The sequence below is a fragment of the Pollicipes pollicipes genome, unplaced genomic scaffold (assembly GCF_011947565.3).
Source record: "Pollicipes pollicipes isolate AB1234 unplaced genomic scaffold, Ppol_2.1 Scaffold_5724;HRSCAF=6776_pilon_pilon_pilon, whole genome shotgun sequence".
Taxonomy (NCBI): Eukaryota; Metazoa; Arthropoda; class Thecostraca; order Pollicipedomorpha; family Pollicipedidae; genus Pollicipes; species Pollicipes pollicipes.
In genome coordinates, this window is record NW_023596746.1 from 29,568,630 (window position 1) to 29,592,002 (window position 23,373).

A 23,373-nucleotide genomic window follows, 5' to 3' on the forward strand; every position below is an offset into this window, starting at 1 on the left:
CAGCTGTCGGGACGTCCGGCCCTCCCGGCGCCACCGAGCCACCCCGGGCCCGGGTGAACGGCCGGCCGCAGCTCCGTCCGTGCAGACCCCCGCCGGCGCCGCTCATCACGTGTGCTGATGCAGGGGCAGCGGTCCGCCATCAGCGCCAGGTGGTCTCTGCCGTCTGGCCGGCGGGCTGCCGCTGCAGGTGGCGCAGGCCGGCCGAGATGCTCAGTGAGCCACTCCACATGCAGTGGACTGAGAACCATCCACTTCATTGCCAGCAGACTGAAAACCACCCACTCTACGCTCAGCGGACTAAGAATCATTCACTCCACACTCAGCGGACTGAGAATCATTCACGCCACACCCAGTAGGCTGAGGACCACCCACTCCACGCCCGGGAGACTGAGAACCATGCACCTCACATTCATAGGTGACGTGAGACCAAGGAGACGTGCGTCAGCGTCTCCTCGGTGTCTCGCGCATGCGCATAGCCGTCAGCGGCGTGCACGGCTTTGTTCGCACCACTGAGTCCAGTGCACACTTCTCGTGTTTACGCGGTGATAGCAGAGCTCGTGGTGACTTACGCTACTAACTCCCTGCAATGGAGGACTCTGTTCGCGGAGTACAGAGGTGACGGTACCGTCAATTGTTGCGTTGTTGCATGCGTTGGTTTACGCCGCGATACCGCTTCGTCGCAGCCTTTCGAGTGGCAACAAACCGGTACGCTCACCACGCTGGCGCTGTCTTCCTGTTGGGCCGCGTGACGTATGAGGTTGACCTCAGCAATGCCGTGTTTATTCCGAACGTGTTCCGAAGGTTCAATGAACTGTGTGACACATGGGGGAAAACGCAGAGTGAGGCGTGGTTACAGCCTGCAAATACGAAACAAACGGATGGTAACCCAATTTGAGTTTTTATAGCACGGTTTTACGCTGATAACATGCTACTACATCTTGCGTACTATTCGTACGTTTATTTCATTAATAAGCATTAAGCGTGTACGAACTGCTTGGCTGAGCCCTAGAAGAACACAAGGCGCAACAAGCATGGCGCTCCTGTCCAGTCGCTGTCGCCCTCGACCTCGCTTTGCCTGTCCTCCGTGCCTGTGTCCGCCGCTGGGCCCGCTCCGTCCCAGAGCTTGTCGCGCCGCCCGCGTGGGCCGTGGCGCGTGGTATTGATGTCGGCGGCAGCGGTTTTTGCGACAGCCAGGAATAACGGGCGAGGAGACTTGCTCAACAAAGCTTGTGTCGTGCCTGGCAGGCCTCGTGCGCCGCGCGAATAATGGCGGAATTATGCTTCCCATGCACCCGCTGATGACGTATGGAAGTAATTGTATGCACGGGAGGATTTGCATGCAGGTCTCTATTGCTTCTGCTCGGTGTGCGGTCCAGTATCGATTGCTGACGCCCACCTGCAGCGGCAGCTGAATTGGGCCCAGGTTCACAATGGGGAGTCTGTTATGTGTTAACTGTGCTATCTATGTTTATGTTGATGTTAACTTCTGTGATACGTGTGGCGCCGTGCAGATATTCGGGTGTTCACGGTGTTTTGGGCTGGTTTACTGCACGATGCCGTCTAGGTGCTGGCTTTGACCTGCAGGGTGAGTGCCTGGCCCCGTCCTTTCACGACAACGGGCGTGCGTGCAAAACGGGCACATCGTTTTGCCCGAAGGCATAAACTCGAAGAACCACACAGCCAGCTGGCGTTGCCAGCTTGGTACGTGGCAGTCCCGCACTGCACAGGAAGAAATCTGGTTTCTTTTCAGATATGGTAAGCTAGGAAACCATGCCCGAAGAAGATCCATTCCCCCGGATTTGTCCAACTTTGGCCACAGGTTCGATGCCGAGATCAGTACGGTAAGCTTTGCTCAGTGTCACCAGCCCGGGGGCAAATGCCGTTTAGCCCGTAATTCCGATGGATGACCATGCGGAAGGCTCGTCTGCCCCGCCAATGCGACTCCCGCCGTCCGTTTCTCTGCGCTGGCAGCAGTTTCCAAGCTCGGCAGAGCTCTTCTGGTGCCGCTCCGCACGTGATCGGGGATGTCTGCGCTCTCGGACCGCACCGGCGCACAGGGCCATTTCCTGGTCAGACCGGCAGACCTCTCCCGGCCGTGGGTCGGGCGCTAAGAAATGGACCAGTAATGGACGCAGTTCGACCATGGTTTTTTGTGTGGCTCTTTTTGTCTCATTGGAGGAAGCCGGTACCGTATTTGGACCTGGTCGATGCGAACTCAGGTGGAACCGAATTGTGGCCCGTGGCCTTCTCCATATGGGGCGTTTTAAGGACCTATTCGCCTTTAATTGCTGTTTGGCTTTCGATACAACGGCCGAAGCAATTGCCCCTTATTTGGGAAAACCCTAGCACTTTAAACATGCATGTGGGCAGTAACATTTGTGGCAGCAATAGCGCTCACCTGTTACGAGTATTGTTCATGTCGGCCGCTATCTGAGCGAATCGTTCAGCCGTGAGGCCACCATTACCGGGCCGGTCACGTCGCCCGGCTCCGAGTCCAGAGCTCGGCCCTCCTGGCAACGGAGCAGCCACACCTGGCCGTACGGCTCCCTCCCCCGCACCATCGTCCGCGGACGATGCTGGTGCCGATGACCCAGCCCAGGTGGCAGTGAATGTGGCGCGGGAACTGATCAGGAGGGCGCAGCTGGGCAGCCAGCTGTCCCCTTCGCCGCCCGCTTGCCCTGGTGGCGTCCGAGGGCGGTGCGGGAGCGACGCGGGGCTGGCGCCGCGCCGGCGCCGCGTCCCGGGACGTCCCCTGGCGCCAGTCGGTATTCCGTGCCCCTCCCGTTGGTTCCCTGCCCCACTAAATCACTCAGCGTCGCCCGACGCCGGGCAAAAAAGGCGACCCATGCCCTCCATCGACGACAGTTGCCGTCCTCAGGCCATCAGTCAAACGAGACTGGAATGCCTCCGCAGGTCTAGCAGGCTATAATCACCAGCTCTAGCTATGGCAAGGTCATCAAGGAGCGACATCGTTTCAAAGGCCCACTTTTCGCACGCGTACACCGAGTTTCGAAGCTAACTTCGAGTAAGAATTAACATCGAAACAAACTGGCGCAAATGATTGACAACATCGACTGATAATCTTAGTTCAGCTAACCTCGGCGGGTGCCTATCCTGCGTGGGTACATATGGATCTGTGCCGGACTGGGACTAAATCCGTGACGCCAGACTTCAGCTGCGTGCTCGCGACAGACTCACAGCCGCCGGAAGGAGGTGGCACGTGCTTCCCATCCCCGTAAAGATGACTAATCGTCGCCAGCTATTCTAGGGTGCGACGGCGAGCCGGGCACGGCACGTGGCGTCCTGTCACGCGCTACAAATTGCCCTGTGTATCCGTCCGCACGACGGCTTCAAAGCGGCTGCAGGACGTCCTCTTCACCTCACAGAGCCTATTTTTCTTCACAAAGTGAACTCTATAAATATTGGCGGCTGGTGACGCTCGTCTCAAGCCACTGGCGCTGTTTCGACGCCCGATAATTGCCAATAACGCGGCTCATTCGGAACATCCGCCGTTCGCGCCTTTCTCCCGTTCCGTTTGGCGTCAAACGCGGCGCGTCATCCATCAGCGGCACGCGCGCCGTCAGAGGTGCGGCTGGGTCGTGGACACCCGCGCCCCCCCCCCCCCGCCCCTCCGCCGCCTGTGTGTACACCAATACACCCAAGGTCAGACAGCTCACCGCGATGGAGAGACGGATCAGGGAAAGGGCTTGTCAAGGCCCCGTGATTTGCAAAAGACTGATAAGAGAAAATGAAAGGACGGGGGATGGAGCTACAGACAGACATGATCCCCAGGGGAGCTGCGCGTGGCTTTGATCAATGACCGTACCATCCTGACTGATCAGTCAGCGATCTATGAACTCTCTGGCTGTCTTGCGTGATGACGGTGTTGCTGCTGGTGGGGATCGTCAAGTTCGGGACGCGCGCTACGGCTCCGATATTTCCAGCCGTATTCCGGCCAAGCTTGGCCACTAGCATCAACTATCATAAGGCACATGTCCGCTGTCGCGACCTACCATAGACAGTCTGTTTGGCTGACTGGTGGTTGGTGAGATTCCATGAAGACGCAAAAAGAGTGGAGGAGTTGAGTGATCGTTTTCAGTCTTGCTGGTAGATAAAACGTACGCTGTTTATACACAGATTTACCCGTCTTTGAAAACATTGTGCTGCCCTCAATAGTTCGAAGCCTTCCAATCCACATCCCTGTTTGTCTGATAGCCGCCGCTGGCTTGTCAAGGAGCATTAATAAATACGCAGAGCTGTAGGATGGAAAGCATCACAGCAGTAGCATGAGATCAGCTCTACGCGACATACAGCCATGCATACAAGCATTAGAACACGTCACAGAATAAAAACAACTTCGACCTGATGTCCGCTGCCAGTCTGCTCAGTGTAACGCCAGCACAAACGTCAGCTGACAGGCATCCAATGCTCTCATGACAACGCTGGCGACGCTTCATCTCTTGTTATGCTTTATTGGACCCATCTCGGTGATGAATGTATGTATTTGGGCTTGTTGTGTTGTGTCTTTTGGTAGTTTTGTTTGCTATATTTTCCCCTAAACCACGGTGGCATTTGTCACTGAGCGCGCTTTCTAGATGCGCTGTGAAAGCAGGGGCTGCATTCGTTTGGAGACTCTACCTAAAGTGGCATTTCATAACAGACATAGTGCTTGATGGACGCACTCTCCTGACCGACGCTTGAGCCTCAGGCTCGGCGCTCCGTTCGCTGACTGATTGGTAATCATCAGTGATGGCGAAGATTGATTGGCGCTTTACTAGTCAGCGACCACAATTTTGAGGTGATGATTTCACGAGTTCTTTCCAATTAGAACTGTGACGGTTTTGCGGCGTGCTGTGGCTTTTAACCTTGAATAATCCTCCACGATGAGGCAACCCATGGAATGCCGTTTGTAACAGTTGTTTGTTGTTGGATTGTTAAGCGTGAAACTTAACTACCGGCTGTGAATGTACAATTAAGCCGTTTCAAGACGCTGTTTTGCCTTTGTGTTTACCAGATGGTGTCATAAATTTAATTCCATGGGCAGTCCCGTCGTCGGCGATATTCCACCAAGGATGACGTCACTGTGTCGTCATGGCCACCGGTCCCCCCCCCCCCCCCCCCACTGCCCGCCCTTCCCCCCGGCTGCCATCGGCCACGGCCCCGGTGCTGTGCCCTGCGCGTGCGCCCCGAGTGACGCCCGATTCCCGTCGCCATTCAGCGCGCCGCCACCGGCTGCGCCACCTGGCCCGCCAGCTGACCCGAATCCGTCGCTCTCCGTCGACGGGGCCGGAGTGGGCCCGGCGCCCGTGGGAGCGGCCGCCGGGCCCTGACGGGCGACGCACCCCTCTCCCGGACAATCGGCTCGGCTGGAGAGGGGCGCACGGGAATCGAGACGCTCGAGACACCTCCGCCAGGCCGGCTGGGGGGGGAGTCTGTTGGCGGAGGCAAGCGGAGATGAATGGGAAGGGATGGTGTTGTCGCCGGGCCGCATTCCTCGCTTCCGGGTGCGCGTTGCCCCTGGACTCATATCACACCAACAGCGCACCGGAGGTACCTGCGTGACCTGTGGGCTCCGGCTAACAACATTCTGCGATCTCTTGGTACTGCCACAGACAGCAGCTTGCATCCTCTGTTGTGTGTTGCAATAAGCGTACGGTGCAGTCTGATCACATTGGCCGGAATTTTTATCCGCGCGTCCTTTCAACCCAAGCGAATTTCGATCCGAAGGCTGTGCCGTCGAATTTCAAGGTTTCACCAGTATTCGCAACCCAACGACCTTGTTATGACATGTAGCTGAAGTCGAATTGTGTTATTGTTCTTTGCCCCTGCGCCTGTCGCATACATCTGATAAGTGCCTCTGTCACCGCTGGGCAACTACGCCAGTCCGTTGCATGCGTCCATGATCTGTATGTGTAAAGTCAGCGAGTGTGGCGGCCGGCCTGATCGACCTGTCGCCACTGGGAGGCCGGAGCCGCCTTTTTATCGGCGTCGCTGGCGGCCCCGGCCAGGCGTGCAGCTGCGCAGACAGCACCTCCCAGACGTGAGAACAGTCATGGCGTGCAGGGGATGTCCAGCAGTCGCCGTAGCTGGTAATCTCTGATGTATTCAGGAGATCTCATTGAGGCGCTGGCCTCGGGTCTTTACCAAGACCATTCCACCTGTCTTTAGGTCTCACTGGGGCGCACCGGTGATGACCTCAGGTCGCAGCCCAGGCTTCTGCAGTTGACCTCAGTTCACTGTCAGGCACACTGTAGATGACCTCAGGCTGCAATCGAGTCTACTACAGCTGACTTAAGATCACATCCAAGTCCACGGCGGATGACCTAAGGTCTCACGAGAATACAATGCGGATGACCTCGGGTTACACCTGACTCCACCGAAGTTGACTTCAAGTCACACCCGAGTCCATTGCAACTAACCTCAGGTTACACTCGAGTTCACTGCAGCTGACCTCAGGTCACACCCGAGTTCACTGCAGCTGACCTCGGGCTACACCCGAGTCTACTGCAACTGACCTGAGGTCGCACCTGACGTACCGCAGCTGACCTGAGCCGGCGCCGGCCGATCGCCGGCCTGAGGTCGGGCGGGCCGTACCGGCCGCAGGCCGGCCGGCCCAGCTCCGAGCTATGCCCGGCCCGTGTCGTAATGACGTCTCATTAGGGCCGATCGGAGGCCGGCGGCAGCGTTGAACGGTCCCGCAGAGAGCGGCGCCGGCCGGCCCCACACACGGCCTCAGCTAGAGCTCTCGCGCGGTGTCCACCACAGCCCGCTGTTCCCCACACCCGGGCTCCACCCGTGCCTCCCTGACGGTGCCAACCACAGCTCTCTACCGCAGCACGTGCCGTTCCCACGGTGTGGCGCGCGAGAGCGCTGCGAGCGGGCCCACGGCACGGCCTCCCACGTCGGGCGTGCGCTGTCGTAACACCTCACACGGCCCCGCTCGATACAACGCCGTGCGGTTCCTGCGGTCAGCGGTGTAAACAATCCGCCCTTCTGCGGTCAGAAGCGTGGCATGTTCCGTGAAACACCGAGAGACACGTCAGTTGCACATGGGCGCTGGTCAGTGTCGTTGTCATGGCAGTGATTTGGAGAGTAGACGAGCGGGCTGCCCGATAGGTTTATGTGTCAGGGAAGGGGAGAGGGGTACGTGTCAGGCGGTTCGGTTCTGCCTCTTGCCAAACGTCGCTGCCATACACAATGAGATAGTGTGTTGATGTGTGCTAAACCATTAAAGCAATGGGAACCCATTATGAGTGTAGAGTTGTGATCCTGACAATATACACGCCCCGTATAGATCAGGGCACGAATTTGAATTTGCCGTTAGCATTTTGAAGGGTCTTAAACCTGATCGGAGTCATTCTAGAACCAACGTCAGCACGTTCCGAACTGAGCCCTGTCTCTCCCGTGTTTGTCCCCTTCCGTACACGGCCCGCTGCGACGGCTTGCTACAAGACGGCTCCTCTACAACAGCTCTGCCATCGGCTAAAGTCATTGCTTCTTATGATGACACTCTTCCTTCGTGCTGTGTCTGCAATTATACAGTGTCAGAATGCGTCTCCATCTCTCCGAATACGCGACAGCGCATCAGGGGCTACTCGGAAGCCGTCATCTCAGAGGCCACTGTCAGGGTCTCAGTGCGCTGCTCGGGCCGCACCCGGACAACCCTGACGGGCTCTGGCGTCACTGCTGCGCCGCCGACCCACGACGCCAGCTGACCGGCGGTGGTCGGGGACCTTTTCTGATTGCTCTCCTATTGAGCACGGGTCCCTGTCGTGGAGTGAGTGTTCCGGGTCTCCTCGGTCACCCGCCGGGCTTCGGTGTCCCTGCCCCGAAGGAAATGGTCCAGGACCCCTTCCAATGCCGCCATCCGCCGTGCTCTGGCTGCTGCCCGTCTGCGTGGAGCGGCCGCCGACCCGGGGCTGGCCGTGTGGAGCTGGACGACCCCGCCGACCCGGTGCCGTCTGACCCACCTATACCCCACGGGCGGGCCGCCGGACAGGCCGCACCGGACCGGACTGGACTGGACCCCACCGGACCGGACCGCCATAGGAGCACGGATTATCCGTAGCTGCGGCGTTGGGTGGACTAGGCGGACCAGACGAACAGGTACCAGAAAGTGCGCCCGCCGTGTGACGGTAATAAAGGAAATAATCTTTGCAACTGAGGAGATGAGTGGGTCCACTTTGGCTATCTACTCGATATGAGAAAAGCAGTGGGTGGTTTTCTTCAGCAACCTGGCCGCAACAACTGACCTGGATAGTATCGACCCGGCCGTTCTCAGCAGCTTTCATCAACATGCTATCTTTGTGTAGATCTAGATAGGCTGATAATATGACGGAACATATATCCCAACATAACGCACACACACACACACACAAGCTGTGTGTGTGTGTGTGTGTGTATGTGCGCTCGTTTATATATATATATATATATATATATATATATATATATATATAAATGTAGGTGTATTTATGCACGTGTGTATATGCTATGTGCTTGCTGTTGTTTTATCATTTGGCGTACGTCAATTTTCCCCCTTTGGCTTCCCTGGCGCCAGTTGCGCTGCACACCTCTGTGGCGCGTCTTATTATCCCCCGCTGGTCACGTTTTCACAGGTGCTGGTATTACGCTATATGCACGTGTTGAAACTCAGCTCAAACACGATTTGCATACAGATGTGTTTCGCTGCTCCAAATGAGGCGGCCGGCATGTCATGACATCACAGCTGCTGTAATCCGACAACACGTGGAAGGGGCGGTCTAACGACCGCTGCAGTTCCCGACAGAGCAGACATTGATTTACCGCGCCAGCGAAAATCGACCATGGTATGTGTTTACAACACATGCCATGCCATGACGATGACGAAAGCTCTGCAATATTTCGTCTCTGTACCACCGTCAAGACGTAAATAGAGAGCCTACGACACGACCGATCCGGGAAAACAGCTGAACGTCGTGACCAGCTAACAACACCCGCCCCGCAAATGGTGTAAACCATGTCACTAAAAAAAAAAAAACTGAACTTGTATGCAGGGGTCCCTTCGGGTGAGCCCGCTCAAGCTGGTGGCTCAGAACACGCAGCCCAGCCGCACCAATTACATGGCTGCTCCGACCGACACCAGACGCTCAGAACATGCAGCCCAGGCGCACCGATTACAGGGCTGCTCCCACCGACACCAGACGCTCAGAGTACGCAGCCCAGCCGCACCGATTACATGACTGCTCCGACCGACACCAGACGCTCAGAGTACGCAGCCCAGGTGCACTGATTACATGGCTGCTCCGACCGACACCAGACGCTCAGAGTACGCAGCCCAGTCGCACTGATTACATGGCTGCTCCGACCGACACCAGACGCTCAGAGTACGCAGCCCAGCCGCACCGATTACATGACTGCTCCGACCGACACCAGACGCTCAGAGTACGCAGCCCAGGTGCACTGATTACATGGCTGCTCCGACCGACACCAGACGCTCAGAACATGCAGCCCAGGTGCACTGATTACATGGCTGCTCCGACCGACACCAGACGCTCAGAACATGCAGCCCAGGCGCATCGATTACAGGGCTGCTCCGACCGACACCAGACGCTCAGAGTACGCATCCCAGCCGCACCGATTACATGGCTGCTCCGACCGACACCAGACGCTCAGAGTACGCAGCCCAGCCGCACCGATTACATGGCTGCTCCGACCGACACCAGACGCTCAGAGTACGCATCCCAGCCGCACCGATTACATGACTGCTCCGACCGACACCAGACGCTCAGAGTACGCAGCCCAGCCGCACCGATTACATGGCTGCTCCGACCGACACCAGACGCTCAGAGTACGCATCCCAGCCGCACCGATTACATGACTGCTCCGACCGACACCAGACGCTCAGAGTACGCAGCCCAGGTGCACTGATTACATGGCTGCTCCGACCGACACCAGACGCTCAGAGTACGCAGCCCAGGTGCACTGATTACATGGCTGCTCCGACCGACACCAGACGCTCAGAGTACGCAGCCCAGGTGCACTGATTACATGGCTGCTCCGACCGACACCAGACGCTCAGAACATGCAGCCCAGGCGCATCGATTACATGGCTGCTCCGACCGACACCAGACGCTCAGAGTACGCAGCCCAGTCGCACTGATTACGTGGCTGCTCCGACCGACACCAGACGCTCAGAGTACGCAGCCCAGGTGCGCTGATTACATGGCTGCTCCGACCGACACCAGACGCTCAGAGCACGCAGCCCAGCCGCACCGATTACATGGCTGCTCCGACCGACATCAGACACTCCGAATCGACGGCGTCTCGGCGGCGGCCGGAGTGGGTACCCTGCCGCCGTCGGACCACAAGGCGCCTCGCTCCACACCTCAACGCTCCGGCCATACCAATTACCGGCCCGTCCCGGCCCGACCGCACAATGCGTCCATCACAGTGTCGGCCGAATTGCCGTAATCGTTTTGAAGTCGGCCAGGTAATGGGTGGTACTGGCAGCTGCGCCCTAAATGGGTGCCTTTGTTCGTGGGCCGAGCTGGACCGAGCTGGACGGAACTGGACCGAACGTGGCTGGGTTGGGCTGGGCTGGGCTGGGCTGGGCTGGACTGGCCTGGGCTGTCCAGGCCAGGTTGGTCCGTTGCCGTGGCTTTCCGGACCTAGCCCCACTTCAAATATCACCGCTATATGCTGCTTGTAGAGCTTGGTTCTGGAGTTGGAACGACTGGAGTTATCCGGTTGATTCCTTCCGATAGTCAGACACAGAAAGCGAAATGTGTGCTGTCTGGGTGCCCAGAGTTAAGGCTTCAGTTCTCCCCCATGAAACGGAGTTGGCCTCATTGATTAGCTGTGTGTCATGGACTGGGGAAGGGGTTGCCGGACGCCGACGGGGGGGGGGGGGGGGGGGGGGCGTGTCCGCCGCCAGCTGCAGCGGTCCACTCAATAATGGTCGTGAGTCACTGGCGTCGGTCACGACGGATTATGTCCGTGAGTCACGGGTGTCGGTCACGACGGATTCTGCTCGTGAGTCACGTCCTTCCGTTACGGCGGCGTGGATGTATCGTGAATGTGTGTATTTCGTTTCGAATCGTTCCATGACATGGCTATTACGAATTCGCGCTATAGGCAAGAAACATTTAATATAAAATGGCTCGTTAGGCGATGAAATTAGCCGCGTGCTGAGAGGCCTTAATTGAACTATTAATGTAATTGAATGTCAGGCATAAAACATAAACACCACAGGACATACAAGTCATGAAGTCCACACCACACCCCCTGTGCTTATAAGACAGCTCTTAGACTTAGACGATTAAAACAGCTGAAAGCTGGCCGCCTTCATCGTTGTGGTGTGAGAAAGGCCTTCCTGTGAAGTGAATGGAAGGATACCCTGACCGAGATAGCATGAGTTGACACAATGCCCAACCAGCCGCCTCTTGCGTCAGTGGCAGTGGCGGCAGAGAGAGCGGTGCGGGCCAAATCCTGCTGTGCCAAACCACACACTCATTGGTGGAATTACCACGGGGCGCTGGGTTCCGGACCTCAGTAACTTTTGAGAAGACTGGGGTAATTTAGGATTGCGACGCTGTAAAACAACATGAAAGCAAATCGCCCGGCGGTAACTTTTAACATGTGATTGTGCCCCATGCACTTACTAGGCTATTTTGTAGAGCGGGTCAGTACCGTCGTTGTGGGCGGGCGAAAAATGAGAGCTGGACAGTATCACTCATGTGTTATTCACACCCCACCAGCCTGCCAGCCCTTTCAGCTGCACCGACTCATTGTGCATGGCGTATTGTTGAGCCGGGTGTGTGGCGTCTCCACAGCCTTCCACGCCCGCTGAATCACCAGCGCGCGCTGTGGCCCGCCAATTAACGTTAATGAGCGCCACCGCACTGCGGAGCGGGACGTCCAGCGGTCACGGGTCGCCGGAAATTGCTGTCCGGCGCCGGGACGTTCGATTCTCGGCACAGGCTCGTGCGCAGATGACGCGGTGAGTTGAGTTTGCAGCGACGCGGGCTTTTTACGCGTGGTGAGACGTCGCAAAGCGCGTTGGTTCCGTTCTTTCCGCGTTGTGGATTATCGTGAATCATCGCGGCGGGTGGCCGGGCATGAGTCATCTACAACGCGTCGGGTTTGCTTCCGTCTGGATCGATTCCCACCAGGGGCACGACCGCACGTGCTGCGTTCCCAAAAGCGGGGCACTCGCGAATGGAGCTCACTGCGCCTCACTTCGGAGCTCGCAGCACGGCTGCCAAGCGCGCCACCTCCGACATCGAGCAAGGTCAGCTGCCGCCAAAGCCTTCAATCTGCGACTCCGACATCTGCGCCCCCTCCCCCCCCCACCGGTGCGGCGCGGTTCGGCGCGGTTCGGCGGCGCCCGTGGCCCCGTGACCTTTGCCCCAGGCGTGCCACCTGACCCTGGTCACGATTGGCTGGACCAGCCAGGCATTCCTACGGCTACGGCCAAGGCGCCAGCCGCCCAGCATAAACAAATAAACACCGCTGCCGCAGCAGACGGCTTCCTGTCGACACCGGCGACTCTCCATCGGTACCGGCGGCTCTCCATCGGTACTGGTGGTTCTCCATCGGCACCGGCGACTCCCCATCGGTACCGGTCGTTCTCCATCGGCACCGGCGATCTCCCATCGGCCCCGGCGACTCTCCATCGGTGCCGCTGGTTCTCCATAGGCACCGGCGGTCCCACATCGGCGCCGGCGGCTCTCCATCGGTACCGGTGGTTCTCCATCGGCACCGGCGGTCTCACATCGGTACCGGTGGCTCTCCATCGGCACTGGCGGTCTCACATCGGTACTGGTGGGTCTCCATCGGTGCCGGTGGTTCTTTATTGGCACCGGTGGCTCTTCATCGGTACCGGTTGCTGTCTGCCGGCACCGGCGGTCCCCCATCGGTGCCGGTGGCACTCCATCGGTATCGTTGGCTGTCGATCAGCACCGGTGGCTCTCCATCGGCACCGGTAGCTCTTTGTCGGTGCCGGTAGCTGTCCAGCGGCACCGGTGTCTCTCCTTCGGTACCGGTGACTCCCCATCGGCACCATCAGCTTCTTCCGCCACTGCGTGTCCTTCGTGGCGGTGGGTGTGTAGTGGTCTGAGCCATGACGTAGTTCGGGTGGAATGAGATGAGATGCCTTGGCAGGGTCAGTGGGAGACGCCATGACGCGGAGCCTGGCAGAGAGTTATGATGAATGAGCAGATGCTGTCAGGAAGACGCGTTTAGTAGTTCAGCTTTTTCCAGATAAATTGGTGGCGCGCAATCACTACCCGTGGGCTTTGGTGGAATCTGTGCGCAAGGTTTTCTGAGTGTGAGGGCTGTTCCACGCTTCACACGGCGGGGAAAAGTGCTAGCTTTGCCCCATATTTCGTGATCTACTGGTTTTTGTTTGCTGTTTGCGTCCTTACCTGGTGTGAACAGGCGCACGGAACATCGAGCATGCTTTCTTGTAATGTCTTTTCAAGAATGAGTCCAAGCTTTTTGAATGGATGAGGTAGCTCACTCCCAAGCGCTGCGATCGTGCCTATCTCAGTAGCGTCGTGTCAATCACCTACCCGACTGGACCACGGGCTTTTAATCCGGGAGCTGACCTTAATTCCCTTGACCGTTTATTTGAGCGTGGATACTCGCAGTGTCACACCGCATCCAGATGACATTTGTGGCCGACTGATGCGGCAGGTTCGGGTACCGTCGCAGCCGACGGCAGATGGGCTGCCCACGCCCGATCAAGGCGCTCTGGCCTCGGCTGTTGAAAAATCACCGGCCAATAGTCGGCGTTTAGCGATGTGGCCGAGATGAGTATCAGTAATGACTCCCTCCCGAGGATTTAATCGAGAGGGCTTCAAGGCAACGCTCAGCCCACGCCAGCTTTGACGGATTCGGCGGCGTTTGTCCTCTGCAGCGTTTGTCGCTTGGATGTTCTTTGTGGTCGTGGCGCAAAACTGGTTCCGATAAAGGGCATGCCACTGTTTACTTCCGAATGATACAGTGAGCTCATCAGAGGTTTTCTATGACGGGACATGACTGTAACATCATCCTGTTTTGAACTTTTGAAATGAACGAATGAACATGTTATCAATACACTTGAAAAATTGTATTGCGTACTTCTGGCAATTTCCAAAACTGGGCTTTAAACTCAGCATGGCATCCACGACATCAAAGTGTTGCCATCGTCATGAATATCAGTGAATTGACCGCTAGATGGCATGGTCACGCGGGGCTCTTTGACGACCATTTGAGCATTTCATGTTTGACATTTAACAGCAATTCATCATGAAATAACCTAGTGAAATGACAGAAACGTAAACGACTTGCATTCTCCATTTAACTGCCGTGCCTCTTTACATCCACGAAACAGCAGAAGTTTCTCACAAAATTCAGACGTAGAAACGCATCCCACAGCGCGGTAAAGCACCTTCGTTCACCTCGCTCGCACATTTCCGTCGCGCAGACATTTGAGAACCAAATCACAGCTTCACGATCAAAAGAGGAAAAAGTAAGGAGGAAGGTGCATCCGAGAGTGGATGAAGGCGCGCTACCGCAGCCCACCCCATGCAGGGCGTATCCAATAACGCAGTACCAGAACACGTGGGCAGAACACCAGAACATCGCCTCAACAAACGCCGCTGATGTGAAGTGGTGCTGAGTGAAGGCGAAAGCATGGTTTGTTGTGCTTTTGCCAGTTTCTCATAAGCACAACCAACTGAGCCACTATGCCTACACTGTCAGCCCAGCCCCTACGGGCCCGTTGGCTATGGCGGAACAGAAAACGTTGTCACTTTGGCTTCAATGGACCTAACAATCTTATAAACAATTTTAGCTAGCACGGCTGGAATATTTTTCAGAAAATCGTCCTCGCCCGGTGTGTTAGTATGTGCATCGATGGACTACACACTACACTCCAAAATACTGACCAAGCGAGGAATATAGTCCGAACAATTGTGCTCCGTAGTACTAATATCTGGTCTCATTCCTGCCCTTAATCCGTAATCCTGGCTAGGTCGTTTCCTTAAGAAATAGCCAGGCGGAGCATAAGCTAAGCAAAGACCTGAGTGGTTTCAGGGATTTTAAAATATCAGAGCACGCAAAGTGCTACCTGAAGCCTTCCACCATGAAGCAGACGAGCAAACATCGACGCGTGCCGGAGTCAGCACAAGGCCGCTGCCCTTCTCTGCCATTACACCTCACGATGCAGCACCAACCCGTTGCCGCAAAACGAGCGGCAATTTCATTTCGCAAACGGGGTCAAGCATCAACCGCTCCACTGCCTCCAATGCGGTCAGGGTCACTTCCGGTACCGCTGTAGTGCCCCGTGTCGAGCCAGGGGTGGTATGATTGCCCGCCCGTTCCTGCGGAGGGGTCACCTACATTCCGTCCGGTTTACCTCTCGGCGGCGTCTCGCACCTCACCTTCGCACCGCGCGCGTGCCTGCGGTCACCCGCCCGCACAGGCGGCCTTTGGGGCGACGCGTCGCTCTAAAGGCCGTGTCTGCCTGCCGTTTGCTCAGAATCTGACGACAGCCGGCAGACGTCCCCCCTTCCCCCTCCAGTTCATCGCAGCGGCGTCGAACCCCTCGGTAGCCTCGCGCGAAAGGCGCGTTCTTCCCGGCGGCCGCTCGCGGTCGTGAGCGCGCGTTCGGCGGTATTCCGGCTGACTGGTGCGGCCTGCTTCGCGGCCCGGCGACGCGCGCGTCCGCTCCACTCCAGCCGGCCGCCCGCGAGGTCCGGGGAAGCGGCTGCCAGGCACGCCTCCGGTCGTGTATAGGCCGGTCTTGGCCTGGTTAGAACGACTCGGTGCGGTGCTGAAAATACCCCGGGCGGGCCTGGTCGTAATGAGCAGCTCGAAGATTAAATATGGCCATTCCAAGCGTAAATACGCTCGGAGGACAGCCTGGGGCAGTATTAAATGCACGTCAGGTGTTTTGAAAGGCTCGCAGTTATGGCGATTTATGTCCCGTATAATGCGTTTTAAATCTGTTAAAGCGCCGATACATTTCAATAATAGCGCACCTGATGTAACTTTGACTAATGCCGTGGTGCTCTGTTTTCAGATGAGAAGAATATGCTGAGGTTCTCCGGCAACCTCTCTCACAACGACCACTTCAAACTGCTGGAGAAAGACGGCAACACCCTACTCATTGGTGCCAGGTGAGATAATCTGCCCAAGCGCCGGTGCCTCTAACAGGGGTCAACCGCCTGGTTGACACTAGGGGCTGTTACTCCACAGGGCAAGTGTATAACGTGTGAGACGTTAATGAATTGACGTTAGACATCATGTGGAAGTTAGCATACAACAGTGTGCAACGTCCGACAGCGACAGCCCACTGAACCTCTCACGGGCTTTCCAATGTCAGCCGCCAACCAATGCAGCGGCATCGGCAGCTGTCAACCGCTTTGACCGACTTCAGTCATTTCCCGATTCGCGCTGACTGCTCGTAGAATTCACACATTAAATCCTGCGGGGTGCGGTTTGTCTCCTTCAGTGCGGGCAGATGGGTTCACTGCCTGCCCGTTCCCGTCCGTCCTGCTCCCACCCCATCACTCCCATGCCGGGTGAAGCTGATCGCACCGCTGGATAACAGACACCTCGTGGTACGCGCTGTCGCGCTATCCATCCTCCGAGACGCGCGCCGGTCAGCGAGAGCCGTCTCACGGTCCATATACCGGCCATAATGGTGTCACGGAGCAGACAATGAGAGGAAGCTGGGCTGATTTCGCCATCACTCATCTGCCAGTATTGTAGGGACACGCTCGCTGACTTGTTTGTCTGTGCCCCTACTGAGTGGAGCACCGTCAGGGGTAGTACAATCCCCGCTCCGTCCAGGCCCGTGCGATTATATTGTCGGAAAATGCTCGCGCTTCGCACGAAATGGGTCCTGATCCATGAGAGGGCTCAGCCCAGTTTAATTGGATCGATTAATCTCCATGAAAAATCGATATTTCTGATAGGGAAGGCGGGGAGGCATTCTATACGAGCGCAGTTAAGTGAGGGAAGCCTTTGGTTAGCGGGCCGTTGGTCCGTGGAGCCTGGCAGTGGCCAGCAATTTCAGGGCATCGGGACTGCTTGAATGGGAAGTGGAACCCTTCGTGTCGAAATTTAACTGTGCACTTAAACATCGAAATGACAGGCATCCGACTCACGCCCCAAGTTTGCTGGTCTGAAGTTATTCCCGCGTGTTAATCTGTTCCAGGTGACTGCGATTGTTGCGGATTTTGTCCATGGACTTCATGTTCATCAATGTAAAAAAGTACTGTTTCCGCCGGCCCGTGAGTCAGGCTTGCCAGCTCATCTGCCTTACCTGTTAATACACCTGTCTGAGCTGGCCACGTGTTTGATGGGTCAGATCAGCCCAGCTCCGGCGTTTCTCTCTGCTCTGATGTGGAGACCTCCCGATCCCAGCCCCAGCGGTCCAGAGCAGCCCGACCAGTCACAGCCCGTCAGCGCCACAGGAGCTAGGCATGGTCAGACCGCTCACAGGAGCTGGGCATGGCCGGGCCGTCACCGCCGGGGAGGGGGTGGGCATGGTCAGATCGCTCACAGGAGCTGGACATGGCCAGGCCGTCACCGCCGGGGAGGGGGTGGGCATGGTCAGACCGCTCACAGGATCTGGGCATGGCCAGGCCGTCACCGCCGGGGAGGGGGTGGGCATGGCCAGATCGCCCACAGGAGCTGAGTATGGTCGGACCGCCCACAGGAGCTTGGTATGCCCAGGTCGCCACCGCCGGGGAGGGGGTGGCTGCGGTGGTGGGGGCTGCCACGCCCCGCACGGCAAACTTCCCGCGGTTCAGCCGTGACTTTTACACCAATAAAAGTCACAACGCGGCGGTCGTTCGTTTTATTATACACTTTCCCTTCGCCAAAAGCGGCCGGCGCTCCCGGGCTGGCAGGACGTGTGCTGTGTGCTGGACACGGACGAGAATGCATGGCGAGGCACTGAGGGTACGGACGAGAATGCGTGGCGAGGCACCGAGCGCGCGGACGAGAATGCGTGGCGAGGCACCGAGCGTGCGGCCAGCTTCACGCATGCCTCAGTCGAGTATGCAAGCCGAGGACCTGTGGGTCGAGGCAGTCCTGAATGGTGCACTGGCTCGCGGTAGCCGAGAAACTGGTCTGAGTACTGGAAGCGTCCGAAGACCTTATTTATGTTTACATATGTAAAGCTATTCGAATAGCTTTCTTGAAATATGAATCGCTTTGTTCAGCTTTCACGGGGCTTCCAAAATCCAAAGAAACGCTCGTCCCTTCATTTGTTCATTTCTAACGTTACACCTTCAGCGTGACTCACTGACAAAGCAGGTTGGCAAATACGTACTCACGGCGAATGCATACTGACTACGTTCCATGATTGATCTCTCCTTAAAGCCGTGGGTATGCGGCTATCTCATTTCGACTACATTGTGAGCTCGCGAGCTAACCACAAAAGTTGCCGGCTGGTCGATGGCAAGCCGGTTGCGGACTTCTGTCCTCAGTCGATACGGGTGAGCTGCCTTCATGGCAACAGCCCGTTTATATTGGACCCCTTCGGTTGTCTGCCCCTAGGGTCCCCTAATCAACTTATGAGCCGTGAAATCAATTCTGGGGCACGGATGGAAGAACACGCTTCAAGAGGTGGCCGTGGCTGGCTCTGAGCGGCACGGACCATCGAAACGTGACGTGCTCCAGGATCATCGTGTTCAATACCGGGCTCTGTGGTGCCCATTGACACGTGACGTGTGTTCCAGGAACATCGTGTTCAACATCAGCCTGTCTGACTTCACGGAGCGCCGGGAGGAGCGGCTCGAATGGCACTCTGAGCAGCAGGACGTCCAGCTGTGTATCAACAAGGGCCTCGACGAGGTGAGCACGGGCAGCGAGCGCGCACCTTGCGCTCACCGAAACTTCTCTGCCGGGGCTGCAGACATTTTCGCTCCACACGAGTGGCTTCGCCTAACAAAGGCAGATGACATGAACGGACAATGGGCACGTGCGCCGCCGTGGCCGCATTCAGCGCTCTTTCGCTATGAATTCGCTGGAAAGCGACTGGCTGGCACGGCCCAGTTCGTACGGCGGCCGACTCGCCGGTCCGGCGCTGGTCCTCTGTCGCCGGAGCTGAGTGGTCCGGCTCACTGCACTCTGATCATGGTGCGTGTTTCCGTTCACCTGTTTAAGTGCACATCCTCGCTTCTATCCAGGCATGGCGCCGCTCTCCTGCCCGAGCAGGCGCGGGCGGGCCGACTTTATTGGAGCCCACGTCACCACGCTTTGTTTCGTTGCGTGTCTCCTGTTTTTGCTCGTAAACATAACCCGGGAGTGGCGATAACTTATTTCACTCGGCTCGCCCCCGGCGTTTTAGTGGCGCATAAATTACCGTACCCTTAACATCTGTCTTTGAGATCGTTCTCCATTAGGACTGCTTCCGGCATACACGTTTTAACTCCGATGGCTGGCAATGGTTTCCTGTGAGAGGAGAGGGAGGGGAACTACATGTCCATGCTTGGAACGGAAAGCCAGGGAGATACGCTCAAGCCCGTGTGCGCGCTCTTTCTCTCATGGTCGCTCTGCTGCCATATAACGTACCGGATTTCTGCTTACTCCTGCGCTGTTCCCTCCGCTTGGTGCGCCGAATTTTCCGCTTCAGCCGGTGTCAGCTGTGGCGAGATGGCGCTTAAGTGATGTCTCTTCGCGTGAACTGCCATCCGGATTCACATCTCAGGGTTACTGCCAGCCGTGAGCGAGGTCATAATCTTTTCGACTATGAATGGGGCACCGCGAGTGTCCACGCTTCACCAGCGGCACGCGCCTGGCATGGTTTTGACTCTAATTTGCGGGCATCAGAGGTTGGAATGCTCTCGTGATACGACGTCGCCCACCGTCGCCCCCCGAGCCGCTGTTGTTGAGGCGATGTCACCACGCGTGTCCTTGGCGCTCCGGCAGGAGGCGTGCCACAACTACATCCGAGTGCTGGCCAAGAGAGGCGACGACGAGCTGTTTGTGTGCGGCACCAACTCCTACAAACCCAAGTGCCGCAGCTACAAGAAGGAACCGGTACGTACACTCCCTGGCAGGAACGCTGTCGTCAGTCGTCACACGTGTGCGCGCATGGCGGGGGCCTTCCCCGCCGGCAGCGGCGTCTCCAGTTAGTTGCTCAGGAGTGTCCTATCGTTTGCGAGCATCGTGCATACAGTATATAACGGTGGGTACAGCTCAGACAATTGCAAACGAATGCCGCTCACGGCGCGACCTTCTGTAAGTGAATGTGAGGCATGAACACGACAGCCGAAACATTCTGTGCGCCCCCGAGGTCCCTCCGCAAACGGCGTCTGATAAACGGCCTCATTAAACGCTATGCAGATAACGGCGAAGGCCGAGACACGCGCTCATGTCTGCAGAGCACGCATTTGCCCCTGGCACAGCTTAAGGGTGCTGTCCTCCCTGAACAGTGGCACCTGGTGTTGCAGGAGCTGGGCTACGTGCCTCAGGGCGGCGAGCGGGACGGTCGCGGCCTGTGCCCGTACGACCCCAAGCACAACAGCACGGTCACGTTCGTCGGTGAGTTCACGACGTTTGCCGGCGCTGCGCCGTGCTTCTATTGTGAAACTGTCGGGAGCGGTTCGCGACGCCGCCGAAAACTGTGGGGAGTCGGTCGTGACGTCGCCGGAAACTGTGTGGAGTCGTTCGCTGTCGCTGGAAGCTATGGGAAGTCGTTCGAGACATCGCCCGAAATTGTGGGGAGTCGGTCGCGACGCCGCCGAAAACTGTGGGGTGTCGGTCGCGACGTCGCCGAAACTATGGGGAATCGGTCGCGACGTCGCCGGAAACTATGGGGAGTCGTTCGCGATGTCGCCGGAAACTTGCTGGTGGTGTACGATTGTGGAGCATGTCGCTGGTAAAAGATTAAGCCTGGTTAATGATAGTTCTCTGTCCTGGGGTGCCTAGGTCTGTTCATTGAATACATCCATCCTTGCGTTTCGAATTTTCGGCGTCTGCAAATGTTGCCGCACAGTTTACTGCGTCAGCAGCGTAGCCAGGCGAGAACTGATGGCGTTTGTGCCTGCCTGCCCTTTACCCCGACTGCGCGTGCTCGCTGCGCCAGGCGGCGAGCTGTACGCGGGCACGGTGGCCGACTTCGCCGGCTCGGACCCTCTGCTCTACCGACATCCGCTGCGCACCCAACAGTTCGAGCTCAAACAGCTCAACGGTGAGTGTCAGTCCGCCGCGGGCGGGTGTGTGTCACGTGTGTCAGTGTCTGGCGATGTCTTGCGGCCCGTTAGGAGGCTTGGTCGTCTGTAGTAGCGGTACGGTAAGTGGTATCTGCACGGCGTCTGATCGCGGTCGTTTTCACGAAGGACGACTCCGTGAAATATCTTAGGCCATTCTGAGAAGCCAAATGTTTGTGTCTAGCTGTTGGGCACGTGATGGAGCGACATTAAGTCATTTCTGTTTATAAACATGCATTTGAGCCAACCCCGATAGGTGCAACACAAAGTCGAGCGTGGTTTTAGGAGCACACAGCGGTGTCTCCAAGCGCTTCACGCTGACACGCTGCCGTGAAAATGGCCACTGATGCGGTGTCTGTCTGTCCGTCGTCCTCGTAGTGGGCGACGTGAGCGGTGCCTAGCTATGTTCGGTTTGAGCCATTTCAAGATATTTACCGACAATCGTCGACCTTCAAAATATCAGGAGATGCTGGTTAAACGGAGGTACTGGTTAAAAATCAGGAGAGAGAGAATGAGAATGGTACTGGTTTATCACGCAAGCATTGCAATGCTCGTTTGCTGGGGCTCGCTTGCTTCCTCGCGGCCAATGCGTTGGTCATATTTTTATTCTCGACGTTTCAAGCTGTGTGTACGATCACAAGTGGCCAGAAGCGCAGCTTGAAACAATAACAATATAGTATATGCTTTATGATAGCATCGCTCCATCGGTGCCTCCTGGTATATTTAAGGCGATGGCCGTCGACGTAAGATCCCCAAACTCACGATGAGCCATGTCAAGTCTGGTTTACATGTGTCAGGTAATTGGATTGATGGTGCAGATACGAGAGGGTCGACATTTTTTAACCACAAGTGGTAAGCATTGCGCTCAAGTGTATCGATTATTGGAATGGGCATATCGCACAGCATTGTGTGGATCTTCATCCGTGCAACTTCACAGTTCGTTGCGGACGTTCTGTGCGTCAAAATAGACTGTCGTTTCATTTTTGTCCCCTGAACTAGCTGTCACAAAGCGGGGCATTAATTTTGTTACAAAAGCGGCTCGCTTTTCCGAACACGTGTGCCACTGCATGTTTGCCGTGATCGATGCAGGGTTGTCAAGATATGAATCCCGAAAGAGCCGTGGCAGGTAGCTATGGTCGCAATGCCAGCCAGTTTGCATTGTCTCGCGTCCACAGGTCCCATAAGTTACCAAATGGACGCAATCTTTTCCTGTGTTTTTACCACCTTGACGAATGTTTCGTTTGCTTTGCAGTTTTTTTCCTCCTCGCAAAGCCACCGGCAAATATCTATTGGATCGGAGCATGGGCTTTTTGATAGCACGAATCCTTCCGTATGGCTGAAACATGACCTTTTTATGTCCTTAACGGACGTTCTAGATTATCTGTAAGCCGATTTGTTTCATTGTGCAGGCCTTTATCACATAGGAAAATGTGTATCATGTTGTCTCATGACTGGTTAATGTGATAATGTAATGTTACTAGAGGTACGATATCGCATATGCTGGTAGCAAATGCACATCGTAGATACAGCGCTCCGAACTGAGGGTTACGTATGCCGCAACGCCGAAGAAGAGGGCTCTTTCGTTTAGGATGGGCTGCTCGTGTCAGAAATGTGAGCCACCTCGCCATAAATAACATGCGTCGGTGAATTTGTACATGAATTTGCAAACTAGGTGATTCATTTTTGCTCACCTTGTTGCCGTTTTATTACTATTCGCTTCAATTCGACAATCGCCATTGGATACCTATTTCGCATGGGACGTGCACACGTACCCGGCTTTGTTGCGAGTGCGGTGACTGGTAAGCTGATCTGTGCCTTCCTGGCGGTGTCACCTTCTGGTTCTATTGGAGCTGATCTTTTGCCTTCCTGGCGGTGTCACCTTCTGGTTTTATTGGAGCTGATCTTTTGCCTTCCTGGCGGTGTCACCTTCTGGTTCTATTGGAGCTGATCTTTTGCCTTCCTGGCGGCGCCACCTTCTGGTTCTTTTGGAGCTGATCTTTTGCCTTCCTGCTGGCGTCACCTTCTGGCTCTATTTACTTACATGCGTTCCTTGATACGGAACGAGGGGCCGTACGAAAGTCACGCAGTTTATAGTGGGGTTCTAATTTATTGCCTCAGGCGGGCGCTCAAAAGGTGCCAGGATCTCCACCCACGGAGGTGTGTGGGCCGTTGGCTGCAGCAC

General features: G+C 56.5%; 1 protein-coding gene across 1 annotated transcript in view; it reads left to right on the forward strand.

The window, feature by feature from the left end:
• Window positions 1-23,373, forward strand: part of LOC119102916 (semaphorin-1A) — a 46,529-nt gene that overhangs the window by 13,981 nt on the left and 9,175 nt on the right. Inside the window, exons 3-7 of the mRNA XM_037226365.1 lie at window positions 16,046-16,142; window positions 18,717-18,831; window positions 19,909-20,019; window positions 20,433-20,523; window positions 21,068-21,172. Of these exons, the coding sequence (XP_037082260.1) occupies window positions 16,057-16,142; window positions 18,717-18,831; window positions 19,909-20,019; window positions 20,433-20,523; window positions 21,068-21,172 (508 nt within the window). The 5' untranslated portion in view covers window positions 16,046-16,056. The remainder of the gene's footprint in view (window positions 1-16,045; window positions 16,143-18,716; window positions 18,832-19,908; window positions 20,020-20,432; window positions 20,524-21,067; window positions 21,173-23,373) is intronic.